The sequence below is a fragment of the Haliaeetus albicilla genome, chromosome 19 (genome assembly GCF_947461875.1).
Source record: "Haliaeetus albicilla chromosome 19, bHalAlb1.1, whole genome shotgun sequence".
Taxonomy (NCBI): Eukaryota; Metazoa; Chordata; class Aves; order Accipitriformes; family Accipitridae; genus Haliaeetus; species Haliaeetus albicilla.
The window spans coordinates 6,218,966-6,241,109 of record NC_091501.1 but is presented as its reverse complement, the minus strand read 5'-3'; the positions used below and the strand labels follow the sequence as shown (position 1 = coordinate 6,241,109).

The following is a 22,144-nucleotide window of genomic DNA, read 5'->3' as shown; positions in this document are numbered from 1 at the left end:
ACTGTTTTGTCACAAAACTTGCATGAGTACTGAAACGAGTAACAATAATAACAGTAATCTTCAATTCTGAACTATTTTTCATATTTTCAGCATAAGTGAGTGCAAAACTTATAAATTCAGTCAAGGTTTAAAAATCTCAAGTGTTTTACATGAAGACTGTTGATCCATTTGCAGGAATTGAAAATGTGGGTTTTCAACTGTACATCTCAAACATGCCAAGGCTGTATTATCTGTGCCTGATTTTCTACAGAAACCCACCTTTTGCAGAGCTGCTTGAAGGAAAAAGAAATGAAGAGCTATACATGATGTGCTTCATGTAGATGGCCACAACTGTTACTACTTTTTCTGTACTACAGTGTTTTTTTTAAGCTGTATTAAGGTCATGTTCATCAAAATCCACCCATGCTTTTTTTCATCTCCCTTCCATTTAGATGCACATCCTAAACAGACCTAAGCAGCTCACAGCTGTATGAGCTTGCAGCATTGGGACCACGTGCTTCACCTAGCAGCAACCCCTGGATTACTGGCAACTCAGCAACACCCTGGATTTCCCTCAGCCTCACGCGTTTATATTCTCACTTAACACCCCCCTCACACAGGAAAGAGAGCAGTTTCAGTCCTGCAGAATGAGGTCTTGGGGTTTACTCAGATCATCCGCTGTTAACTGTAGAACTGAAACCTTGGTTTCTAAGCTTAACCTTCAGTGCTTGAACAGCAACTCATTTCTCTCAGATGCAGAGGTCGCCTACCACTAGCAAGTTTAAAAAAAGAAAAAAAAAAAAACTGCTGCGCATTTCAGAGGGTTTGAACGCTGTGCTGGGTGCCCTCAGCTGAACAGCACACACCACACCCGTGGTGAGCCCAGCACCTCAGCACCCCGGGCCGGCAGGCCGCAGCCCCGCGGGCCGGGTACGCTGCAGGCAGGCTCGTCCCCGCCAGGCGCCCTTCACAGGCCTCCCGCCGAAGCAAGGCCGAGACCGGGGAGGGGGCTCCTGAGGCGGGGGTGGGAGGGAGGCAGCCGTGCAGAGAGAGCCCTGTGGCAGAGGCGGCCGCGGCACAGCCCCGGAGGCGCGCCTGGGGCCGCCGAGAAAGCGGCTTCCGAGTCCCCGGCGGGGCCAAAACGCGACTCCCCCACCGCGCCTGTCGGCCGAGCCCCGGTCACCTCAGGGAGGACGACAACCGGCGCCGCCCGCCCGCCGTCACGTGACCCGCGGCGGCGCCCCCCCCCCGCGGCTCCCCCTTCCCCCGCCGGCCTGCCCCGGCCGCGCGGTGCATTGTGGGAGTGGCGGTAAGATGGCGGCGGCCGCCGCTGGACTGAGCTGGAGGCGGGTGTCTTCCTTCACGGGGCCGGTGCCGCGCTCCCGCCACGGGCACCGCGCGGTCGCTATCCGCGAGTTGGTCATTATCTTCGGGGGAGGCAACGAGGGCATCGCCGATGAGCTACACGTCTACAACACGGGTGCGCGGGGCGGGGCGGCGGGCGCGGCCCGCCGCGGGCGAGGGGGCAGGGAGCGGGCGGGGCCGGGCCGGGCCGGGCCGGGGGGGACACGGCGGCGGGGCTGTCATGTCTTTAGCTGCCGGTGGACACCGGTTTCCTCACAGCGAGGGAGGGAGGATCGCCGCCTGCCTTCCCCCGGGACTGCCCGCGGGGGGCTCGGCTGAGCCGCTGGCGCTGAGGGGGGAGCGGGCGGGAAATAGGCCTGGGCGAGGGGTTCTCCGGGGTTGTGCTGCGCCCTGGTTGATGTCGGTCCTTTCTGGGGAAAAAAGGAACCTGGAAAATCTCTTTAGGCGCCTCGCGGGTGTTCTGCTTTCCCAGCCCGTCGTCCTGAGCTGCGGAGTCTGCCCTGGCAGGTCTCGGCTGAATGGCTGCTGACTGGATTAGTCAGTCCCCTCGACTGTCCAGATCCCCCTTCTTCCCTCTGGTGGCAGCTAATGAGAGCTGAACACGCAGAAATAGAAATCTTGGTTAGAAAAGTGAACATGTTGGCATTGGGAGCCTTTCCAGACAGGAAGCTGCCCAAGAGCGATTTTATTCGTGAAAGATTAGATCCCTAAATAGTCACTGTACGGGATGCTGTATGAGGCTGGAAAACTTTTGTGTAATTTCAGCGCTTGGGCTGAGATGGGGCGGGGGGTTAGGTGACTGATCTGTGCTCAGTCAGCCGGTGTTGGCTGCTGATGCAACATACCAAAAGCCTGAAAGTGAGAGCATGTTAACTAGCCTTTTAACTTGCCAACTTTTAAGAATCATTCAAAAATTATTCTTATCGTATGCCCTCTCCCCCCCTCCAAAAAAAAGATGGTATTTCTGCTGAGTGTTTTTGAGATAAAATCTGGGAGCACAAACATGTTTTGGAGGTAGTTTACTAAGAGGAAAATGCTTAGTGTTAGAGTTCTTCCAAGCAGATTTTTTCCATGGTAGTTAAAAGATCTGCTGTATTCGATCACATTTTTTGGGGGGAGGAAAAAAAAAAAATCTCTTTTAACCTTTGTGTTTTGACAAGTAATGTAAAGAAAGCTTTTAGATATTACAGTTATACTATCAATCAGAACAGATGTTCTGATGGGTGCCTTTTGAGTGAGTCTTAACATCATTTTTTTTATTTTTCTGCTTAGACTTTCTGCTAAAGGTGTTTCCCCTTTGTGGCAGTGACAGAAAGGATCATAACTCAGTTGTTCCGGTTCCCAGATGAGTGTTTGGCCCAAACGGACCTTTTTTTCTCTGGGGGCTAAGATGCAGGGTTGTAACCTTGGCTGCTTGAGCTTGGGGTGTTGTCCATTGCTCTTGCTATGAGTGTGATGACTTCTGAGGAGCTGGCACACATCAAGGGCATCTTAATCCCCTGCAGCAACATTCACTGGAAGCTTCTAATTTCACACTTTTCCTCTTCTTGCTCGTGAAAAAAGCGTAGGAAAAAGGAGGCGATATCTCCTGTAATTCTTTCATCCCAGAACAGTTTGAACATCAATATGCTGCTGCTGGATCAGGCAGTCTTGGTTGCTCTTTCTTGCCTCTGTGCCTTTCCTCTCCCATGTATCAGTGCAGTGCTCTGTAGATGCTAACATTGGTCCCAGAACAGTGTAATTAGGTTTTCAGTAGGGCTATTAAGTCCAGGCACACTGCCATGCTGCTGTAGCTCTAATAATTCTGTTTCTAGGGCTAGCTCCCTCTGAGTTAGCGTAGTTATGTCTTTTGTGTGGAACTGCACTTAGGTTCCTCATTAGCCTCTTTTTTTGGCAAGTCTATTAAATTGCTGGGTGACCCTTGGTAACTGACTTAGTTACAGTGACCTTACATGCTCATTCATATATTGAGTAACATTGATTTGATAGCGGTGTTTGCCTTTCTTTTTATTAAAAAAAAAAAAAAAGTTTTAATTCAGTTAAAACTTGGTGTCAAACAAACAGCCCATTCACAGTTATCTATGGGTAAAAGGTAATTCTTAGAAAGCAGAGTTGTTTAAAAATACACTTTCCTTCTCGGTGTTTGAAGTATCTTTTTTTTTTTTCTTTTTTTTTTCCCTCTACTGTAGTTACAAATCAGTGGTTCCTTCCTGCTGTAAGGGGAGATATTCCTCCAGGCTGTGCAGCACATGGATTTGTTTGTGATGGTACCAGAATACTAGTTTTTGGAGGAATGGTTGAATATGGAAGATACAGTAATGATTTATATGAATTGCAGGTAGGAAATGTGTGAAGATGTTTCAGTTTTGAGCACTACTTCATTTATCTATTTATGAACAAACACATTTTGTGTTACCAACTGAACAGGAAAGTTTGATGAGCTTTGCTCTGCTCCAGAAAGAATAAACTCTTTAACTAGATTCTGAAGATGGTGGAAATCTAAAGAACTTTGAAAAAGAGACTTCCATCTAGTCTAAATAAGTATAAAATATTTAACACTTTATGAAGGTTAGCTCTTACATGTCCCTCCTAATGTATATCCTAAGAAAAGCCCAACATTCCCTTAAAAATAATTCAGAAAATATACAGGTGTTAATATTATCTGAATTCTATTGACAATGAAACACTATAAATGAAGATATGTCTGAATATATTTTTCTTGTCTTTAAGGCAAGTCGATGGCTCTGGAAAAAAGTAAAACCTCAAGCTCCTTCCACGGGATCACCACCTTGTCCTCGACTTGGCCACAGCTTTTCTTTATATGGTAACAAGTGCTATTTATTTGGTGGCCTGGCAAATGAAAGTGAAGATTCAAATAATAACGTTCCCAGGTATGCTGATACAGTTTGAATTCAATGTCTTTAAAAATAAATTACTAGATGCGACAGCTTTGAAGAGGAACATTCTAGGGAGGCTGCCCTGCGTACCAAGTACTCACATTTGGATTATTTGTGCAGTGGAGGGGTTACTTGCTAAGAAGCTTAAGTATTTCTTTTGCTAATCCCACAATATGTAACACTGACTGACAGCTCTGACACTTTTGGAGGGAAACCTGAGTAGACTTTGCTATTTTTCCTAGTATTTGGGGTGATGTTTTCAAGAATGGCTTTATTGTTAGAATTACTTAAATCAGCAAAGTCTCATGACTAATCAGGGAATTCACAATGGAAGTTTCTTTTATAATGCTGTGGAGAACAGTTATGAATTCATCTGGAATTTTTGGAAATAACAGCTGAAGTTGCCTTTATTATCGGCAAGCAGTGCTATAATGCTGAAGTTTTATATCCACATTCACCTGCAGTTCAGAGCGTTTATATCCACTGAGCTATAAACTGACAATTTTAAGCTCAGTAAACAAGAGATATCTGGTATGAATGCCAAGATTCAAAGACCGTTACCTAAAAATAACTTGCTGATAGATTCAGCAAGAAATGGCTAATTTTCTGTTGGCCAGCCTGAAGACATCAGAAAAGAAACAGCTTCCTTTCACCTTTGTTGCCTTAGAGTTGCAGAAATTCATCTCTAATGTCCCATGTCATCATGTATTGCTCACAATTTTGCAGTTTATTCCAAGCTTCTGCATATGTAGTAATTTCTGCTAAGAATGTTGTTTACCAGTGTTGAATGTTTCTTTCATGTAATATAGTATATCAAGTATGATATGAAAGCATGTTTCCTTAGAGGCAACAACTTATAATAGTTCATTTTTTGTTTTATATCCATTTATTTTTGGTACTGTCCACAATGCCATCAAAGGTTTTGAGATTTTAAAATTCTACACTCTCCCAAGACAGAAGTCTGTAATACTTGGAAGTGGTCAGGGTTTAAAGCTCACTTGTAATCTTGCTTATAAGTGAATTTTTCATACTTTGACAATAATACCCTAGATATTTAAATGATTTCTATGAACTGGAGCTGCAACACGGTTCTGGCGTTGTCGGCTGGAGTATTCCTGTGACCAAAGGGATCTTGCCATCTCCCCGAGAATCTCATACAGCCATCGTATACTGCAGAAAAGATTTGGGAAGTCCAAAGATGTATATTTTTGGAGGGATGTGTGGCTGTCGGCTTAATGATCTCTGGGAACTTGACATAGGTGAGTTGATTTGCCAGTAGAAGTCAGTGCAGTGGCCTTACTGGCTAAGAGGAAAAATTTTAGTATATAATGATTAATGACATGATGTAGTGCAGATATTATTGGGACTTACACCATAGTGTTAACCTTTTCTTAATTTTTGGAATTAAATAGGTACAGCATTGTTTGCATATATTATCCTCACTGATTTTGGTTACACTGCGAGATTGTTTCCATAGAGTGCTTTAAAGCCTGTCACTATGATAACCAAGTTGAATAACCATAATGAAACCATAATATATCTTTTTCATAAACTGATAAACAATTAGTTTGTCAGTATTTCCTGTGAATTTTAAAAGAAGCTTTTAGTGCTTGTTATTGCGCCTTGTTTCTTAAAGTGGCCTTCTTGAAAAGGTGAAATTTTGTTTTGTTAAATGCTAGAGGTATCTTCCCTCCTAAAATCCAGGTAGTGAAATATACAGTAACAAGTTTTTTGAGGGTTTTTATTCTTTTTCTTTTAGAAACCATGACCTGGTCAAGACCAGAAACTAAAGGGACAGTACCACTTCCTCGCAGTCTCCATACGGCCAATGTAATAGGAAACAAGTATGTCTGTTGTTAAAAGCTCAACTCTAGAAAGGTACACCTAGTAGGAGAATGATGATGCTTATCCACTACTGCTCAGTATAAACCATCAGCCCTGTAGAATACTTTTCTGCTTCTATTATCCTACCTCAGTGGAAATTTAAAAGTACCATTGTTAATTTAAGGGTATCAAGCTGTGTTTCTGTCCAGCAGGACAGTCTGCCCAACCCACAAGCAGCTTTCCAGGCTTCTTAATTCACCTTTGTGCATTCTGGGGTGGTCTCAGCTGGACCCAAGTTGGCTGTCAGGAGCCAACCTGAGTGCCTCTGTGTCTGTGACACAGTGAACTAGCTATGCGAAGAAACTGCCCAAAGAGTAGAACCAGTTCTAGGCAAAACCATTCCACGTTTTTATGGGCCAGTTTTTCTGTAGTCTGTTCCTCATTACTTTGCTTCTTGCCAATATGGTTTGTTTTGGCAGATAACATTGATAAAGTGGACTTTTAAACATGGGTTTCAAACCATTTTATATCAGTTTACAAGCTGGCATGAAGAGAAAGAGGCAATGGGGGAAAAAAGTGTGAAAGCTTTGTATCTTATGATCAAACAGCTTAGCTTTTTATGATTTACTTAAAATGTTAGTCATTTGTAGCCTGCCTTATGTTTTTAAATTTTGATATCTGACTTAGATACCAGTCTTCTAATTTTAGAATGGTTTATTAAGAGGTCTGCAGTAAAGGGTTGTAGAAATTCTGTGTAAATACGTCATTTTTGGAGAGTATTAGCAGTTTGGTGGTTTGTAAAAAGATACAATATTAACTTCTGTTTCTGGCAAGCTGTTTGAGGAGTTTTGGATGGGGTTTTTTTTTGTTTGGTTGGGTTTTTTAGTCAGTTAACTTACTCAGAAATTTCAGAAGGTAGTTGTCTTTCTAAAGACAGTAGACACAAATAAAACCTGCTGTAAACCAGAACTGTAAAGCACTGGAAAATTTCTGTTTTGTCCTAGTTTGAGAGAGCACATGCAGCAGATCTGGATGTTAATTGGCTTTTCTTTTCTTTTTCCCTCTTCCCTCTTTTCCTGTATTTCAGAATGTATGTTTTTGGTGGATGGGTTCCACAGTCAGCAGGAGGTGATATTTCTGCTCATGATGGTGAATGGAAATGTACCGGTTCATTTTCTTATCTTAATTTGGGTTAGTGTTTCTGCCTTTCTGGGAGTGGGCATTTTGAATCAATACTTTCTTAACAGAGTAGAATAAATATTTTGAAAACCTTGAGAAAAGTTGTAGGATACACAGTTGTAATCCTAGCTGACTAAAGAAGATGCCAGTTTTTTTCTAAAGTGATTCTTTTTATTTTTCTTTGCACATTCAGCAGGTTTGCTAGTGCAAATCTTTGTTAATACAACTTTAATACTAAGTAATGTAAATACTCCTTCTTCATTTATAGAATAACACAAGAGACAGATCCTGAAATGAGTTTTTTCTAAACGTGATAGTACTATCCCTGAATCCTCAACTTCTGATCTTGTATTTGCCTGAGAGAGACAACCAGAGGTCAGAAAATTCATCCTGTATTAATTGATCGTATCTTGCAAACTAATTGGAAAGCGACCTTCTCTTTGTAATATTGCAAATTTAAATGCAATTGTCTATAAAACCAGAGGTGATTTATTTTCATTTTCTCTGAGCAGTTAAGTGTATTAACATCTGTATTGCTTGTTTTGGAAAACATCTAGAAACTAAATTTTTTGAGTTTCATTTACTAGATACCACAGAATGGATAGGTCTGATCTCAGATTGCCAGGAGGACAAAAGTAACTTGTTACCAGGGCCAAGAGCAGGACACTGTGCTGTAGCGGTTGGCACTCGTCTGTATATCTGGAGTGGTAGAGATGGTTACAGAAAAGCTTGGAACAATCAAGTTTGCTGCAAAGATCTTTGGTACCTTGATACTGGTGAGTCAGAAATAAACAAGAGACTTGTACTATGTTCCATATTTTATTAACGTATGGGAAGCTGGCATCATTGATGATGAGAACATCAAAAGCTGTAGCAAACTCAAAGATTATTTAAATTTTAAAGCTTATTTAAGTAAACCACACTTCACTGTTGATTGTTTGAAGGCTACAGCTATAACTTAAACTGAAAAAAATTAGGAAGGCTTGTTTAAAGCCTCTGAAAGAACTTTGTGGCTAGATTCTGCACTGCGTGCCATAGTCAGTAGATACAAGGTGCTAAAGGGTGTTTTACCTAAACTCAAAGTACCTGGCCTCTCTTCTTGGTGATCTTTTCTGCTGCTACTTACTGTTTTTTACCAAACCTCTCCTTCTCTTGGGATCATTGCTGCTGCTGCTTCCTCATCTCTTGGACTTGGCAAAAAGATACTGTCAAATCTGAGAAAGGACCAAATTGTTCCCGGAGCTGAAGGGAATTCTGGAGCACTAATTACTTGTTAGTAGCTGGCTTGATGGCAGGACACTGAGATGGTATTGGGAGAGAGGGAACTAGAATAGTAATTTGGGGAGGGAGTTGTTGCCTGCTTAAGCAGAAGCATGAGAATTGTTATTGGAGATTGTGAAATGTTTAGGAGATCGTGTTTTCTTCCCCTCCCCCCTTTGTTTTTTTTCCTCAGGAAGGTCAGAAGATGAAAGAGTAGCAGGGGAGGCATGTGCTTGAGAGTGCAGCCTAGTCAGGTATCAAGGCAAGTGAGAGGAGGAGGTCATTGGCATTGATTCATGCCTAGGCTTCAGCCTCTGCAGAAGTTTGAGGGAAAGCTTGCTTTAGCTACAGAGAGCAAGCAAAAAGGAAGCACAGTCCTCTGTGAATCCTTTCCAAGAATACGTAAAGCTTTAGGAGCCAAAGAGCTGCATGCAGCCTTTTAGGAAAGGACAAGGATCTCTTATGTCTGTAATCCCTATAATTATGTATATACAACCCAAAGACTTGCTGGCAGCAGAAGAGCCATTAAAAAACACAGCATCAAAACTTCTGCATTTTTTTAAAACTCTAGAATGGCACTTTATAATTCTCTGACTGGACTTGCTGCCGTTGACAACTGTTTCTTGTTGAATCTGATATATATTGTACATAAGTGAAAAAGGAGCTATTGATTTTGCTTGCATTGTATAGATATTTCTTAAATGGATAAAGGAGGGCAATTTCAAACATGCCATCTGTGTTTTATTGGTTTCTTGTAGAGAAACCTCCAGCACCATCACAGGTACAGCTGATTAGAGCTACCACCAACTCTTTTCAAGTGAAATGGGATGAAGTACCTACGGTTGAAGGATATCTTCTTCAATTACATGCTGACTCACCAGTGCCATCAGTGGCTGGAATACCTGGTACTGGGGTTCCTGAGACATCAGTGCTGAGTTCACAAGGTAGTAGTCAGATCACATTATGCTAATGTTTGTGTAAAGGTAGAGGATTGTGTAAGTAATTCATATGAGTTTGTTTTTAAAAAAAATAATTTTGAGAGAGAGAGAGAGAGAGACCCTATTTCTTTGGTTATTCCCAAAATGCGTGCATCATAATTATGGAAAACTCAGCTTTAACTTTTATCTGTCAGTTTTGGGCAGCTATCCGAATATGAAGGTATTAGTACAGTGCTGGGCACAATTTGAGAAAAGACACAGTTGGGAAGGGATTCCATCTGACTGTTTGGCCATGCAGTTTCATTTCAGTCTTACAACCAAGTCTTCCTTGAGGCAACTTTGGGTCTCCCTCTTGCTTACTGGATTCCAACCATCATTAATATTAGGTTTTATGTAACTGATTGAAATTTGTTTTTGTTTACCTGAAAGGTGGCTCTTCTCTACAGCAAAGTCCACAATCATTGCCTAGTGTCCCTTATCCAGAAATGAAGGTGGATCATCCCAGCCAAACAAACAATGTCATTCCTAATAATGTAAGTGTAAACTGAAAAATGCCTAAGTGGCAAAGTAGTGTGGGAAGCAAGAGAACTGCCAAAAGACTTTCTCAGTTTTAAAAGTCCGTGCATACTTTTTAGGCCTTAGAAAAAAAACAAAATGAAACAAACAAACAAAAAAAGGCACCTGCTGAAGTAGTTGTCTTTTTTCTTACATTCTTTTTACTTTTATGATTGACAGACAGTCTTTAAAGTCTTCTTCCTGGTAATGCAGAAAGGAAACTGCAACTGTATTGACTTCCAGAACGCTAAATGGGAGCCTGATACTGGTAGAAATACTATTCATGCTCCAAATGTTGGTGAAATTAATGTGGGAGGCAAAAAGGATAAGGCAAATTCCTTCTTTGTTGGTGTTTTTATGCTAGTCTGCTTAGTTGTAGGTTCCTACTACAGTATAAACCCAATTATTATCTATTCTGGTTGTGCAGTTGTACATGTTCCACTGTTTTGCCAGTTTAAATAAAAGGGAGAACAAACTCTGGCTAAAGGATCACATTTTTAGAAATTCAGACTTTTTCTTAATTGTGTAGGGCCTCAGGTCTGTATGGGATCCATAATGTATTCTTGTAGAAAACACATGTAGAAGTACTATAAATTTTACTAACAGTAGAAATGTCTTAGGTATGTGCCAGGAAAGCAAAGGTTGAAAGCCTCTGTAATTGTGATTTTTCCCATCCCCTCAAGTACCCCCAGCAGACTAAATGTATGCGTCAGTGAACTTCCATTTAATAACCTAAGAATGTGAGTTCGCTCTCAGATAAAATTCAGTCTGTGTCAGGGACACTTCCAAGTCAAGTTAGAGTTTGAGTCTTTGTTTTATAGTGGCTAAGGTAAGGTGGATTGTGAGGTTGGTTTGGTTTCTTGTTTTAATTTAAAGTGCTAGGGGGATTTGTTGGAGAATTTTTGTTTGTTGTTTTCGAGCAAGCATTTTCATGCCATGTTTGCAACTGAAATTTCTGAACTTTGCAGTTAAACATTAACAAATGTGTTGTTTTGGTTAGGTCCAAGTTTCCCTTTCATCCAACTCATTATTAAAAGTAGAAGGAAAAGAAAAGGTTGCAGCACCTGAAAACAAGATTACACAGGAGACTATGAAAAACCATGCAGATGCTACAGGATTCAAAGAATCAAATGCCCCTTCTCTTTTGCCTGTTTGTACTTCAAGTAAGATAACTATAGAATAAAAATTAATTAAAAAGTGAGAGTTAAAATTAATCTCATAAACTTTAAATTTCTGTCTTGCAATTTAAAAATATTTTAGAGGCCTTTGTAGTTTAAAAAAAAACAACTTGTGCCAGTTATTACTGTACATATTTTTAGAAGATACAAGGAAAAATGAAATCTTAAGTTGTTTGAAGTATTGCAAGGGACATGAAATTCTCAATATATTCATTATTATGATGGCAAATGTGTCTCTTTAAACATAAGTAGCAGTTTTTAACATCAAAGAACAGACTGACAGGGCCAGATTCGTTTTACAACGTTAAGGTAGTAGTAACTCCAGGCTCTCTTTGACACTACTTCTGTCTGTTAATAGCGAAAAGCTATTAGCCGATGTAAATTTTTAGGCAACATAGAGAGGAGCATGTTTCTGTCTGACTGTAGAGGAAATAGAAGATGACTAGGCACTGATTTAGGCATTTCACTGAAGTGCCTTAAGTTCAGTGTGGTGAATCCAGGCTCAATCACCTGATCTGTTTGTATCTGACTTTCATGTAATTTATAGGTTGTTGGATTTTCATTTTCTTCACAGTGTAATTTAAGTATTGTGTGGAAATTTTAGATCTTAGCGCTAAGTGAGAAACAGACTTCCACAGTGGTTAATCTTAAGTTGATAGTTACAAATCTGTGATACTGATTTGTGTGGATACTTTATATTAGGATTTTTTTTTCCAAATTAATCCTTTCATAACCAAATAGATACAGAATAGCAAGCTTAAAACAAATGAAATTGCCATTTTAATATGACTGTTTACATATATCTGTTTATGACTGTGCAGACAGACTCTTGTTAAGTTACATACCTAAAGAAAGCATTAGCAATTAATATAATCACATCAATTCTAATCTAAATCTGAGCTAAACTCTGGTTTTGTATGAAACTAAAGCCATTAGATCAAGCTGAGATTTGTTAGGTGTTGTCAGTATTGAATTCTGGTTAATATTTTCTTTTTTTAAGGTCCCCAGACTTCAGCAAATGTAGGTGAATTACATGACTTGGACAAACGAACTGTAAATCCTGATGCTTCTGTATCCAGTACTGTCTCCAGCACACAAACTATGGTAACCCAGCAGGCTGTTAAAACTGAATCATCAAGTACAAATGGGGCAGTTGTTAAAGATGAAACTTCACTAACAACATTCAATTCAAAATCTGAAGGTTTGAAATGTGTTTCACATACTGTATTTTGAGCCATATATATCTAAGGCCATCAGAGTTCCTCTAGTGTGGTGGGATTCCCATCTTGACTAGTACCTGGGATTGAGATAGAGCTTTGGGTATTGAGGACCTTGGGCAGCCTGGATGATCTCTGCTATGATTTAAACATCTTTTAAAATCAGGATACTCCTTTTATATGTTTGCAAACCACTTTGTTTCCTGTAAATGAAAAGTCATTTAAATCTTCATTTATGCAGAAGCCTATTTTCTAAACAGCAGTGGCAGCCAGTTTTGGTGCCCACAGCACATTTGCTTTCATTCGGTGATTGTCTGTTTATTTAGTCAGCAAAAGACTACAAACCTTAAATGATTTTGATTTTAAACAATTGACCTCTATAACAAATATGGCCAGTTCACGTGGCTAGCTCACTGCTAGTCAAATGTGGTGACCTCTTCACAGACTGCTTGAAATATCTGAAATAAGCAGCAATGCAGAAACTAAACATATTGGTAGTTTTTCAAGTTTTGTTTTTCATGAATATCAATCATCAGGCTGTGCTTGCTATTGTTTTGAGTGTTAACTAAAGAACTGTATTCTCTTATTGACACTGTGTGAGTAGTGTAATTTTTACCAAACAGTATTGTATTTTAAAAGCAAAACCCAGAAACACAAGTATAGAATACTAATATTCCCTTGTGTTGTTCATGTGCTTATGTGCTTTGATTTATCTTTTTTAAGATTCCATATTAAATTTAATAAATGTTCTTTTCCCATTTGTTAGGATTGTTTAAAGATTAACTGCTTATGTTCAGAATTCAGACTGTATTGACGTCAGTGCATTCAGATTAAGATTTCATGCTTAGACTATTCATACAATGTCATCAGTATGTGCTTCAATCTGGCATTTAGATTATTTGTTCACAAATACTTCATATTGATTTCATAATTCTGTCACTTTTTAGGATTTTCTGAGTCCTGCTTTCTGTTTGTATTATCTGTAGCAGCCTGCAATGCCAGGCTCTTACAATTGTTCTGTGAATATGACGCAAGCCAAAATTAGTTGGACGTGTTATAAATAGAACTGCATGCAAAAGAAGTCTGAGACGTACTTTTGCAACAAATACTTGTAGATGGCTGTTGAGGTCGCCTTTCATACTCTGTGGACTTTGTGTTAAATTTTTTGTATCACTTAAGCTTTTTAAATATAACTTTTTGTTTCTAGCTGCTGAAACTGCTTGTATCATGCCTTCAACAAGGGTCAACACTGGACAGACAAATGATTCACACTCCTCTGTAAGTCTGACAAAGTATATGCTGTATTTATTGTTCTGTTGATTAGTTGTAAGGTCTCTCCTGTCTTCCTTTAATTATATCTCTGAAAGAAAAGCAGTGTATATTTAGGGCTTGAAGTGAATAATACAGGGGTAAGCATTTCTGTTGTAAAACTAATTGCATTGTGTGTGTTTGATTTGAGTCTAAGTAGCAGTTGTGTAGTCGGGAGGAGATCCAAGTATGTGTTTCAGCTGTTGAATCATTTTTATTGACTGGCACAGTGGAATGATCTCTCTGCTGCATGATGTGCAAATGTAAAATATTCTTCTGTATGCACAACTGAATTTAAAATGAAGTATGATCAGACTAGTGTTAGCTGGTGATCTATAGGTTTGAAACATAACTAAACTGACATCTTGATGTTTTTCCCTAGAGGAGATGGGGACTGGCTATGCAAGCTGTAAATACTGCCTGAAAAAGTAAATGCTTCCTATTTCACCTGCTTACAACTTAATACATAAAACCAAGGTGCCACTGTTGCCACCAAAAGAGAGGAGCTAAGGATGGGAAGAAGCAGCTGCTACTAAAGGGTTGGGGTGCTTTTGCCCAGAGCAGCTGCCACTCCTGCCCGTTTTCCATGCTAGCAGGATAGTGGCCTGTCTGTGCTGGGCACACTGACCATGCAAGCACCCTCCCTGGTGCCTGGAGACAAGTGAGAAAGATGGTTTGTCTTTCTGGGCCAGTCAGGAACAGTTCCCATGCCCTCCATCACCATTGCCCCATGCCACAAGCAGAGGCCCTGTTCTCAACTGCAAGCAAGTTCAGCAGCGCCTTGAAAGAGAGTATGTTTGGGGCTGAGGTGTAGCTGAATCCCAGGTAGAGCTACTGATGTTGGACCATGTTGTGGAACTTTCTGACCTCTGAGTGAAATTAACTCACAACTACATGCTGCTACGGACACCTAGTTCTACAGCTTTAAACTTCTTCCCCTCCCTGTTTAAACTAAAATGTCAGAGGTGACATCCCAACTGTTGGGTTTTTTTTAAATGATGGACTGTGTCTAAATCAATGTGTAAGAACCCATTGGTTTTGAACAGTATTTTAATAATACATGTATATTCATTTGAAGAAAGTAAGACTGCTATAAAAGGGGGTTGTCTCTTACATATGCTAGAGTCTTCACTTTTTTTTTTACATTACATTGAAGTATGCGTAGTCTACATAACGTGTTCTTCAAACACTAGAAAACTTCACAAAGACAGATGGCACCGGTGAAACCAAGAGACCGGCAGTGGTATGATGTTGGAATTTTTAAGAACAACAGCGCTGTGGTGAGCCAGTTCTATTTGCTGCCAGAGGAAACGCTGAGCATCTCTAACAAGGTAGCTGCTAATTCTTGTCTGACATAACTTACACATACATATCACATACATATTTTGGAATCTGTTGCTCATATGGTTGACAACAAAATGTGGGGTTTTCTGATACTGCAGCAGGACCTGGTGCTTACAGGAGTTTTGTATTTTGTGACCAGTAGTTCCTCATGTATTTTGCTCACTTTTTTTTTTACTATTTCTTAAACCAGATGAATTTTCTTCTGTTGTTTTTGTATGATAATATGGAACATCTTATTTTGCTATTGCTAATTCTTTCCATATTTCTATTTCTAGCCTTAAGAAAGAATATTAAACTTAGTGAGCTTTCAAACCAGTGAAGATTCTTAAAAACTAAAAACCTCACAACTTCTTAATACATTATTTCAGTACAGCATTGAAATGTTTCGATCAAAGTTTCTTCTCTGTTTCCAGAATCTTTGCTTAAAAATTGTTAAAGATACTAATAAGACATAGGCTAGGCTGTTTAAAAAGACTGGATATGAAACCGTAGTGGGTTTTGTATTAGATTTCTCTAACAATGTTGTTGCATATATAAGTTTATATATGAAAATGCTATACGGGTGAAACTTGCAAAAATGTTGCAGTTTTGATGGTGAAAGTGTAAATTAATGATGTCCTAGCGAACTGTAAACAAAAACGATGGGTATATGTTTTCTTGAGACAAAAAGAAAAGAACACAGAACGCTTTCTTTGAAAGCACTTCCCTATAAATATTGCACATCTTAGTTTTAAAGAGTGTAGTACATTTTACAGTGTTTACATTGATTGTGATTTCTTGTACATTATTCAGAAGGAAAATAGTTCCATTGGAAATTTCAAGGATGCATCAATGCATATTTTAAACATGGAAGTACAGTAGCACATAATGTTTCAGAAACTTCAATGTTACTAATTTGCAGTGCTTTTCTTTAAAAACATTTTGATTATCTATGCAACAATTGCAACTCTTAACTGTAGGAATAACTGGTTTTGAAAGAAAAATATTTTTTAGGACAGAAGAGTATGCCTATTAAATCATAAGCTATACAATTGGAATTGCTACTTTGCTTTTACTTTCCCAAGTAAAAATAACCAAGAGGTTCAGTTCAATTTAAATGACTGAAAAATGCAGGGGGTGGGTGGGTTAGAGATGTAGTCCCATATTGCATCCTAGATCAGCTGTTTTGAGCTGAGCTAGTGCCTCAGTCAGAACCTTTTTGTAAATTCTGATTTAAGTACAAAAGTATTAGATAGTTTTTCAGTTTCAATTAAACTTACTAATCTTCAGTTTATTGCTACCCACTTTATATTTTTTTAAGCTAATTGTGTTTAGAATATTTTAAAAATTAACGCAAATGTTGCTTTATTTTCAGATGGAAAGTGCAGATGTACCAGACTACAGATTACTTAAGAAACAGGATCTTCTTCCTGGCACAGTGTACAGGTTCAGAGTTGCTGCAATTAATGGCTGTGGTGTTGGGCCTTTCAGTAAAATCAGTGAATTCAAGACTTGCATTCCAGGTTTTCCTGGAGCTCCTTCAACAGTCAAAATCACCAAGGTGAGACATATAGGTAATTCCAGTACCGATGTATAAAATTCTGGTCACAAGCTTAATCTCAGAACTCCTGGTTTTTGTTGGTTTGTTGTTGTGCTTTTTTTCAAGTTAAAATTGTCATATAAAATAGTGTCAAATGCTTACTTGGTTAATTCTGGTCAATGTAATATTATTTAAGAAATTTGCTTTAAAGAATTATTTTAAGACTTAATGATCATGTTACCAGATACACATCTTACTCAATCATTTGAGAGTTGCCCCATGACTTTCTCTTTCTGCATCCTTAAATCTATAGGGCTTTACCATGCCTTATAAAAAAAGTCAAAAGACTCATCCTTACTTCCAAAGACTGATGATGTTAGGCTAGAATTTTCAGATGATCTTTAGAGCTTTTTTTGTATTTTTACGTATATATAATTATATATATATATATTTGAGTATCTAATGGTTGCCTACATACTATCACATTTTCTCCCTTTTTCTTCAGAGTGTAGACTGTATTCATCTTTCTTGGGAGCCTCCTGCTTCACCTTCTGGAAACATTTTAGAATATTCTGCCTACTTAGCAATCCGTTCCACACAATTACAGGAAAATCCAAGTCAGCTTGTATTTATGAGAATATACTGTGGTCTTAAAACATCATGTATAGTGACTGCTGCCCAGCTTTCAAATGCTCATGTTGATTACACTTCCCGACCTGCTATAGTGTTCAGAATTTCTGCAAAGAATGAGAGAGGATACGGACCAGCCACGCAGGTTCGATGGCTTCAAGGTAAAGTCGATGTCAGACGCAGCATTTACATGGGCTGTAGCTGTAGTGGAGAAAATGGTGTATTGTGTCTCTAGAACCAGTACTTTTTTCAGTAGTGCATGTGAAGTTCTTCAAATGTTGTTTTGTTCCTTGTAGAAGTTTTAAGAAAATCTAGTTGTTGAATTTGGCATAACATTTAAAATTTTTTTTTTATATTTGTTCACAAGCAAAGACAAGCAAGTACTGGAATGTTGGTTATTGAGTATTACCCAGTCCCTCAAATAATAAAAGCCTAATAAACTTCTGATTTCCCTGGGCTTTACTTCAGCTCTAAAGTTTTTCATTCCAATAAGAAGTAGTACAGTTACATGCATGGGTGTAATCAGGGTTTTTTTCAATCTTTCCCCCGTCCTTATTAGCAAAATTTTTCATAAGGTGATGTCAGGTACATTTTTGTGACACATACACACTTTAAAGTCTGTATTGCAGCCAGAAGAGGTTTTGTCATCTTGTCCCTGCACTTGAATTTGTGCAGGCTCATGATGAGTTGGGGATTGGAATGGATCCACTGAATATAAAGATTGGCTTTTAGCCTGATCAGTTCTGGCTCACCTTTTAAGTAAGCCAGTCCAGGGGCTCAAAACAAGAAGTTTTGCTGGCTTCTCCTCTCTTCTGCTTTCAGGCTTAGCTTTCTGCTGGTTGTGAGCTGGCTTTGCTCAGCAAGAGGTCCTGTGAGCTTGGAGGAAGGTTAGGAAGGGCAGAGCAAGGGGAGTGTGGCCACCCCCTTGGGGAGCAATGACCTGTTGTATCGGTTTAGCTGACCTCTCGGTTTGTGGGCTGTGATCCACAGGGTGTGGTTAAAAGCGAACAGTTGGATACACCAACCACTGCTTGCTTTTTAACGTGTGTTTTTCTAAGATGGAGAGCAACAATGAAGAAGCTGTCTTCTGTAATGTTTAGTATTCGGATGCTGGTTTTACCCTTTAATTGGCAAGGGTTTTGACTATGACCTGTATTCCAGAGCTCTGAAGCAGTAGTTGTTTGAAACTATTTGACCGTGTACACCATGTGAAATAATGAAATGTTTAACAATGTCTCCTTCTTTTTGCAGATATGAAAACATCAAGCTCAAAGTAGAAACAACATAATGAATCTCGAGTTTCGAATGTAGTGTTTAATGTAACTCTTGTACTATTTGTAAATGCTACAAATATTTTATTTTTGCATTGTTTTTATCTTAAAAATATATAACCTTTTTTACGTTTGAAACATCAGCGTTACACAGCCTTGCTCAGGTATGAGTACCATATAGAAACTATATTGAAGATGGTGGGGTGGAGGACCATACTCTATCCAGTAGCTCTTTTTGGTAGTGAAAATGTAAAAAATACACAGTTTAAAATTAAAATTAAAAATAAATAAAGAAAAAATTGGCACATACAGTAGTATTTGAGGTAGAGTCCCCATGATTGCTACAGATCTTGCATAGATAATTCGTAAGACTTGATATATGAGCAAATTCTGTTTGGTTTCAGTTCCTTATACCACATTCTTCATTGTGGTGCCTGAGTACAAGGCAAAAATTTCCAGTTATTATATAGTAACTTAAAATGTATAAATATTTTAATATATACTTTTTTTGTAAAGAAATGATTTTTCTACTATTTGTAACAAATATCTTAATCTTGAAAGATATCCCCTGAAGATTTAAAAGAAAAAGTTAAACTTAGTCATTTCTCGTATTACAAAAAAACATAAATTCATTGTAAATGCACTACTAATATTTAGAATTATCCTTTTGTAGTTGTACAAATCTCAAACTTGTAAATACCAATGTTTACAAGAGACCTTTCTGGTCTTGTATTAAAACTTCCATGAGATTCATTCTCTTTTTTTTAAATCCATATGCTTTGCTTTTAGCATATGCTTGCTTTTTGCACTAATAATAACTTACCTCATTCCTGTGTTTGTAATCACTTGTGTTGCTTCCATAATGTTTCTGTAAAACTTCAATCTGAAACTTTTAACCAAAGTTTAGAATAAATGGTAAGCAATTTTGCACATATTATATGGCAACTTTCAACATATTTATTCCAGTTAATCTTCTTAAGTGCTTGTTTGCTTTACCAGTATATTCTACCAATCAAGTTCAGTATCTCCCTTTTACTATGCATCATTTTACATTAACTAGCTAGCTGATAAATTCAACAAGCATTACTTCTAGGAATAGGTTGATCCATTCCTACGCTAAAAGAAAAAAATTGTTCACAGTAGTGAAATAAAGGTAAACATTTTAAATGCTATTTATGTATCTATATATAAACCTATGTTTACCAAAGTGTAGAGGAAAATGGCTGAGTTGGACAAGGTCACTAGGTGAATAGATTGAGGCACCTAAATAAGATTTATTTTAAAATAAAACCTAAATTATTTACTGTGCAATGAAGTTTATACTTTGCACTTTAATTTTGCCCCGAATGCCAAAAGACTGTACATCATGGTAGAATTTCTTGCCTCTGCCAGTTAAATTTGTCTTAAGAGCGTTTGTAAATATATAAACTAAAATAAATGATGTGCCTGGTTCGGTGGGAGAAGTATCACTAAAATATTAGAGATTTAACAGCTCAAGTATCCTAGAGCAGATTTAATAGCCAAGTTTTAGCTACCCTGAAAATCAGGGTTATAATGGAAGTGCTGATACAGCCTTAATTATTGCAACACATCACATGCTATAACAGCATATAAAAAGTGCTGGGGACCATAAATCGCTATAATAGTGTTAAGTGTGGCACAGGAGTAATACACATGTGTTTACTCCAGAGAAGAACCTTGTGTTAATGACAGATATCCCAGATTCACTTTAAACGGTGTTTATAGTATGAATGTATAGGACTTTTCCTGAAGTTAACTGGCTTTAAGATATTTGTATTTTAATGGTCCATTTCATCAGCTATGATCTCACTACCAATACTGTCTGATAACTAAAATACCGTACACATGAACTGTTAACTAGAAGAATAGAACTTGGTTTTTCTTATTAGTACTGTGAAAGAAGCCTTTAGAGAAAACACTTGTGGCTTTGATTTTGTTGGTTGATAGCTGTGATTGTAGAGTTGTTATTTAAGAATAAAATCTGTTGGGTATGTCTGGGTGGATTTTTTTTGCACTTAGGTTCACATGCTTTGCACAATTTCTTTTTCAGTGGGTATGTCACAACTACCAAAGGGTAAAACTGTGGCGTTTTCAATGAAAGTATAATTTCCTTGTAAGTGTGCTTTCTTCAGCTGACTTGACATAAGATGTCACTTTCTCTTCTTTGTCCAAGCTGGGTGACGTTGAATAGTGATCATATGCAGATCTTTGGTTCCTCACAGTTTTACTTTCAAATGAAATTGTGGTACATGCTGTAAAATACACTTCGTGGTCTGTTTTTTAGAACTGTATTTATAATGTCTAAATCCCACCTGTTTGCCTATCAACTAGATATCAGACAAATATTGATTGTTTGATTTTAAATTTGTTTGGAAGACTGTTGACATCAGCTCTTCAAGAATCTATGTTATCCATTTATTTCATATATCACTAAAGGACATGTAACAGAAGCTGAAATCTATCAGATGACAGTATCCATATTGTAGAAATGTCTAGGTTTACTAAACTCCTTAGGGAAGTTGTGACTGTGTAAGTATAGGACAGTCGTGCCAGTTAACGGCAGACACTGCTACAGCTTCACCTTAAGAATGTTCTTGTGAAAGTGGAAATGAAGTGAACAATAACCTACACTTTGTGTTTTCAAAGTAATTATAGCAATATCTTTTGAATGTAGTTTGGAGTAGAGCACATGATCATGCCATAAACTCTGAAGATTAAATAAGTATTACTGTTGTTATCTGATATTTCAGGATAGCGAATTTGACGTGAACTTAGTCTTACAGCCTGTTACTTAATGACCTCTACAAGGAAACTGACATTTTGTACAATTCAAGTTGATCGGTCTTATTTTGAAGCATTGTTTGTTCTTTGTAATAAAGTGGTTGTCCTATCAAATGCATTGTAAACACTGAAGTGTATGTCTGCTTTTTCAAAGGTGTACATGTGCAAACTTCCAATTTCTGTCCTTCTTTAGAAAAGGGGATGATACAGAGAAGACAGTGAGTATATTTGTCTTTGGGGGAGGGGCGGTTTGATGATAAGCATTGTAATACTGAGTATTACTCTTTCAGAAAAATTATTTGCCAAGTTACTTCTTGGGTTTTTTTCTTAGTTGAGGTTCCCCAATTTCCCCGCCCCACCTCCTCCTGCAGTCACTGTGCTCTCACCGTTACTCTGCCCCCTTCCACGCCTTTGTGCCGTGCAGCTTGCTGGTTGCGGCCTCTGAAATTAAATTTAGAAATTGCTTCCCCCGTCTTTACAGCAGTTATGTTGCTGCTGTTCAAAATGAGTGACACAGCGATTGGTATTGCTTTGTTACAGTTTGTTAAAAAGATGGCATATGAGTGAGCACTTACCGTGCTCAGGAGGCTTCTAGGAAGGGTGTGAGTTACGTGCGTGTCCAAATGCTCAAAATGTCACAGCCTTAGGGCAAGTTGCTAAACTTCTATGGCAGTTGAATACAGGGAACTCCTGGGGAAATAAGTAATAACATGTTTCTAGGAGCAGGGGAGTGAGTGAGTGAACTGAAAGGTCTACAGGATTGTTTCTAGAGCTCTTTAAGAGACTTAACATAAGAAACTGCTAAAAGCTGTCTGCTCCAAATTGATTCCTTCCTTGTGTTCCGAGCTATTACAATAGAGTAAGCGTCTGTCTTATTT

General features: G+C 38.5%; 1 protein-coding gene across 3 annotated transcripts; it reads left to right on the top strand.

Moving 5' to 3' along the window:
* The first annotated feature begins 1,272 nt into the window (after positions 1 to 1,272).
* On the top strand, positions 1,273 to 21,391 carry HCFC2 (host cell factor C2). Of its 3 annotated transcripts, XM_069807438.1 has the most exons (16): positions 1,273 to 1,459; positions 3,534 to 3,682; positions 4,075 to 4,235; positions 5,292 to 5,500; positions 6,001 to 6,085; positions 7,153 to 7,256; positions 7,832 to 8,020; positions 9,263 to 9,448; positions 9,872 to 9,975; positions 10,998 to 11,160; positions 12,176 to 12,376; positions 13,600 to 13,670; positions 14,894 to 15,031; positions 16,399 to 16,584; positions 17,069 to 17,354; positions 18,445 to 21,391. In XM_069807438.1, the coding sequence occupies exons 1-16, from the start codon at positions 1,294 to 1,296 to the stop codon at positions 18,468 to 18,470; spliced, it is 2,424 nt and encodes an 807-aa protein (XP_069663539.1). In that variant the 5' UTR covers positions 1,273 to 1,293; the 3' UTR covers positions 18,471 to 21,391. The 3 variants fall into 3 exon arrangements, with proteins under 3 accessions (XP_069663539.1, XP_069663538.1, XP_069663540.1); XM_069807437.1 differs by lacking the exon at positions 18,445 to 21,391 and having other exon boundaries at positions 17,069 to 18,431; XM_069807439.1 differs by lacking the exon at positions 3,534 to 3,682 and having other exon boundaries at positions 1,286 to 1,459.
* The last annotated feature ends 753 nt before the right edge of the window (positions 21,392 to 22,144 follow it).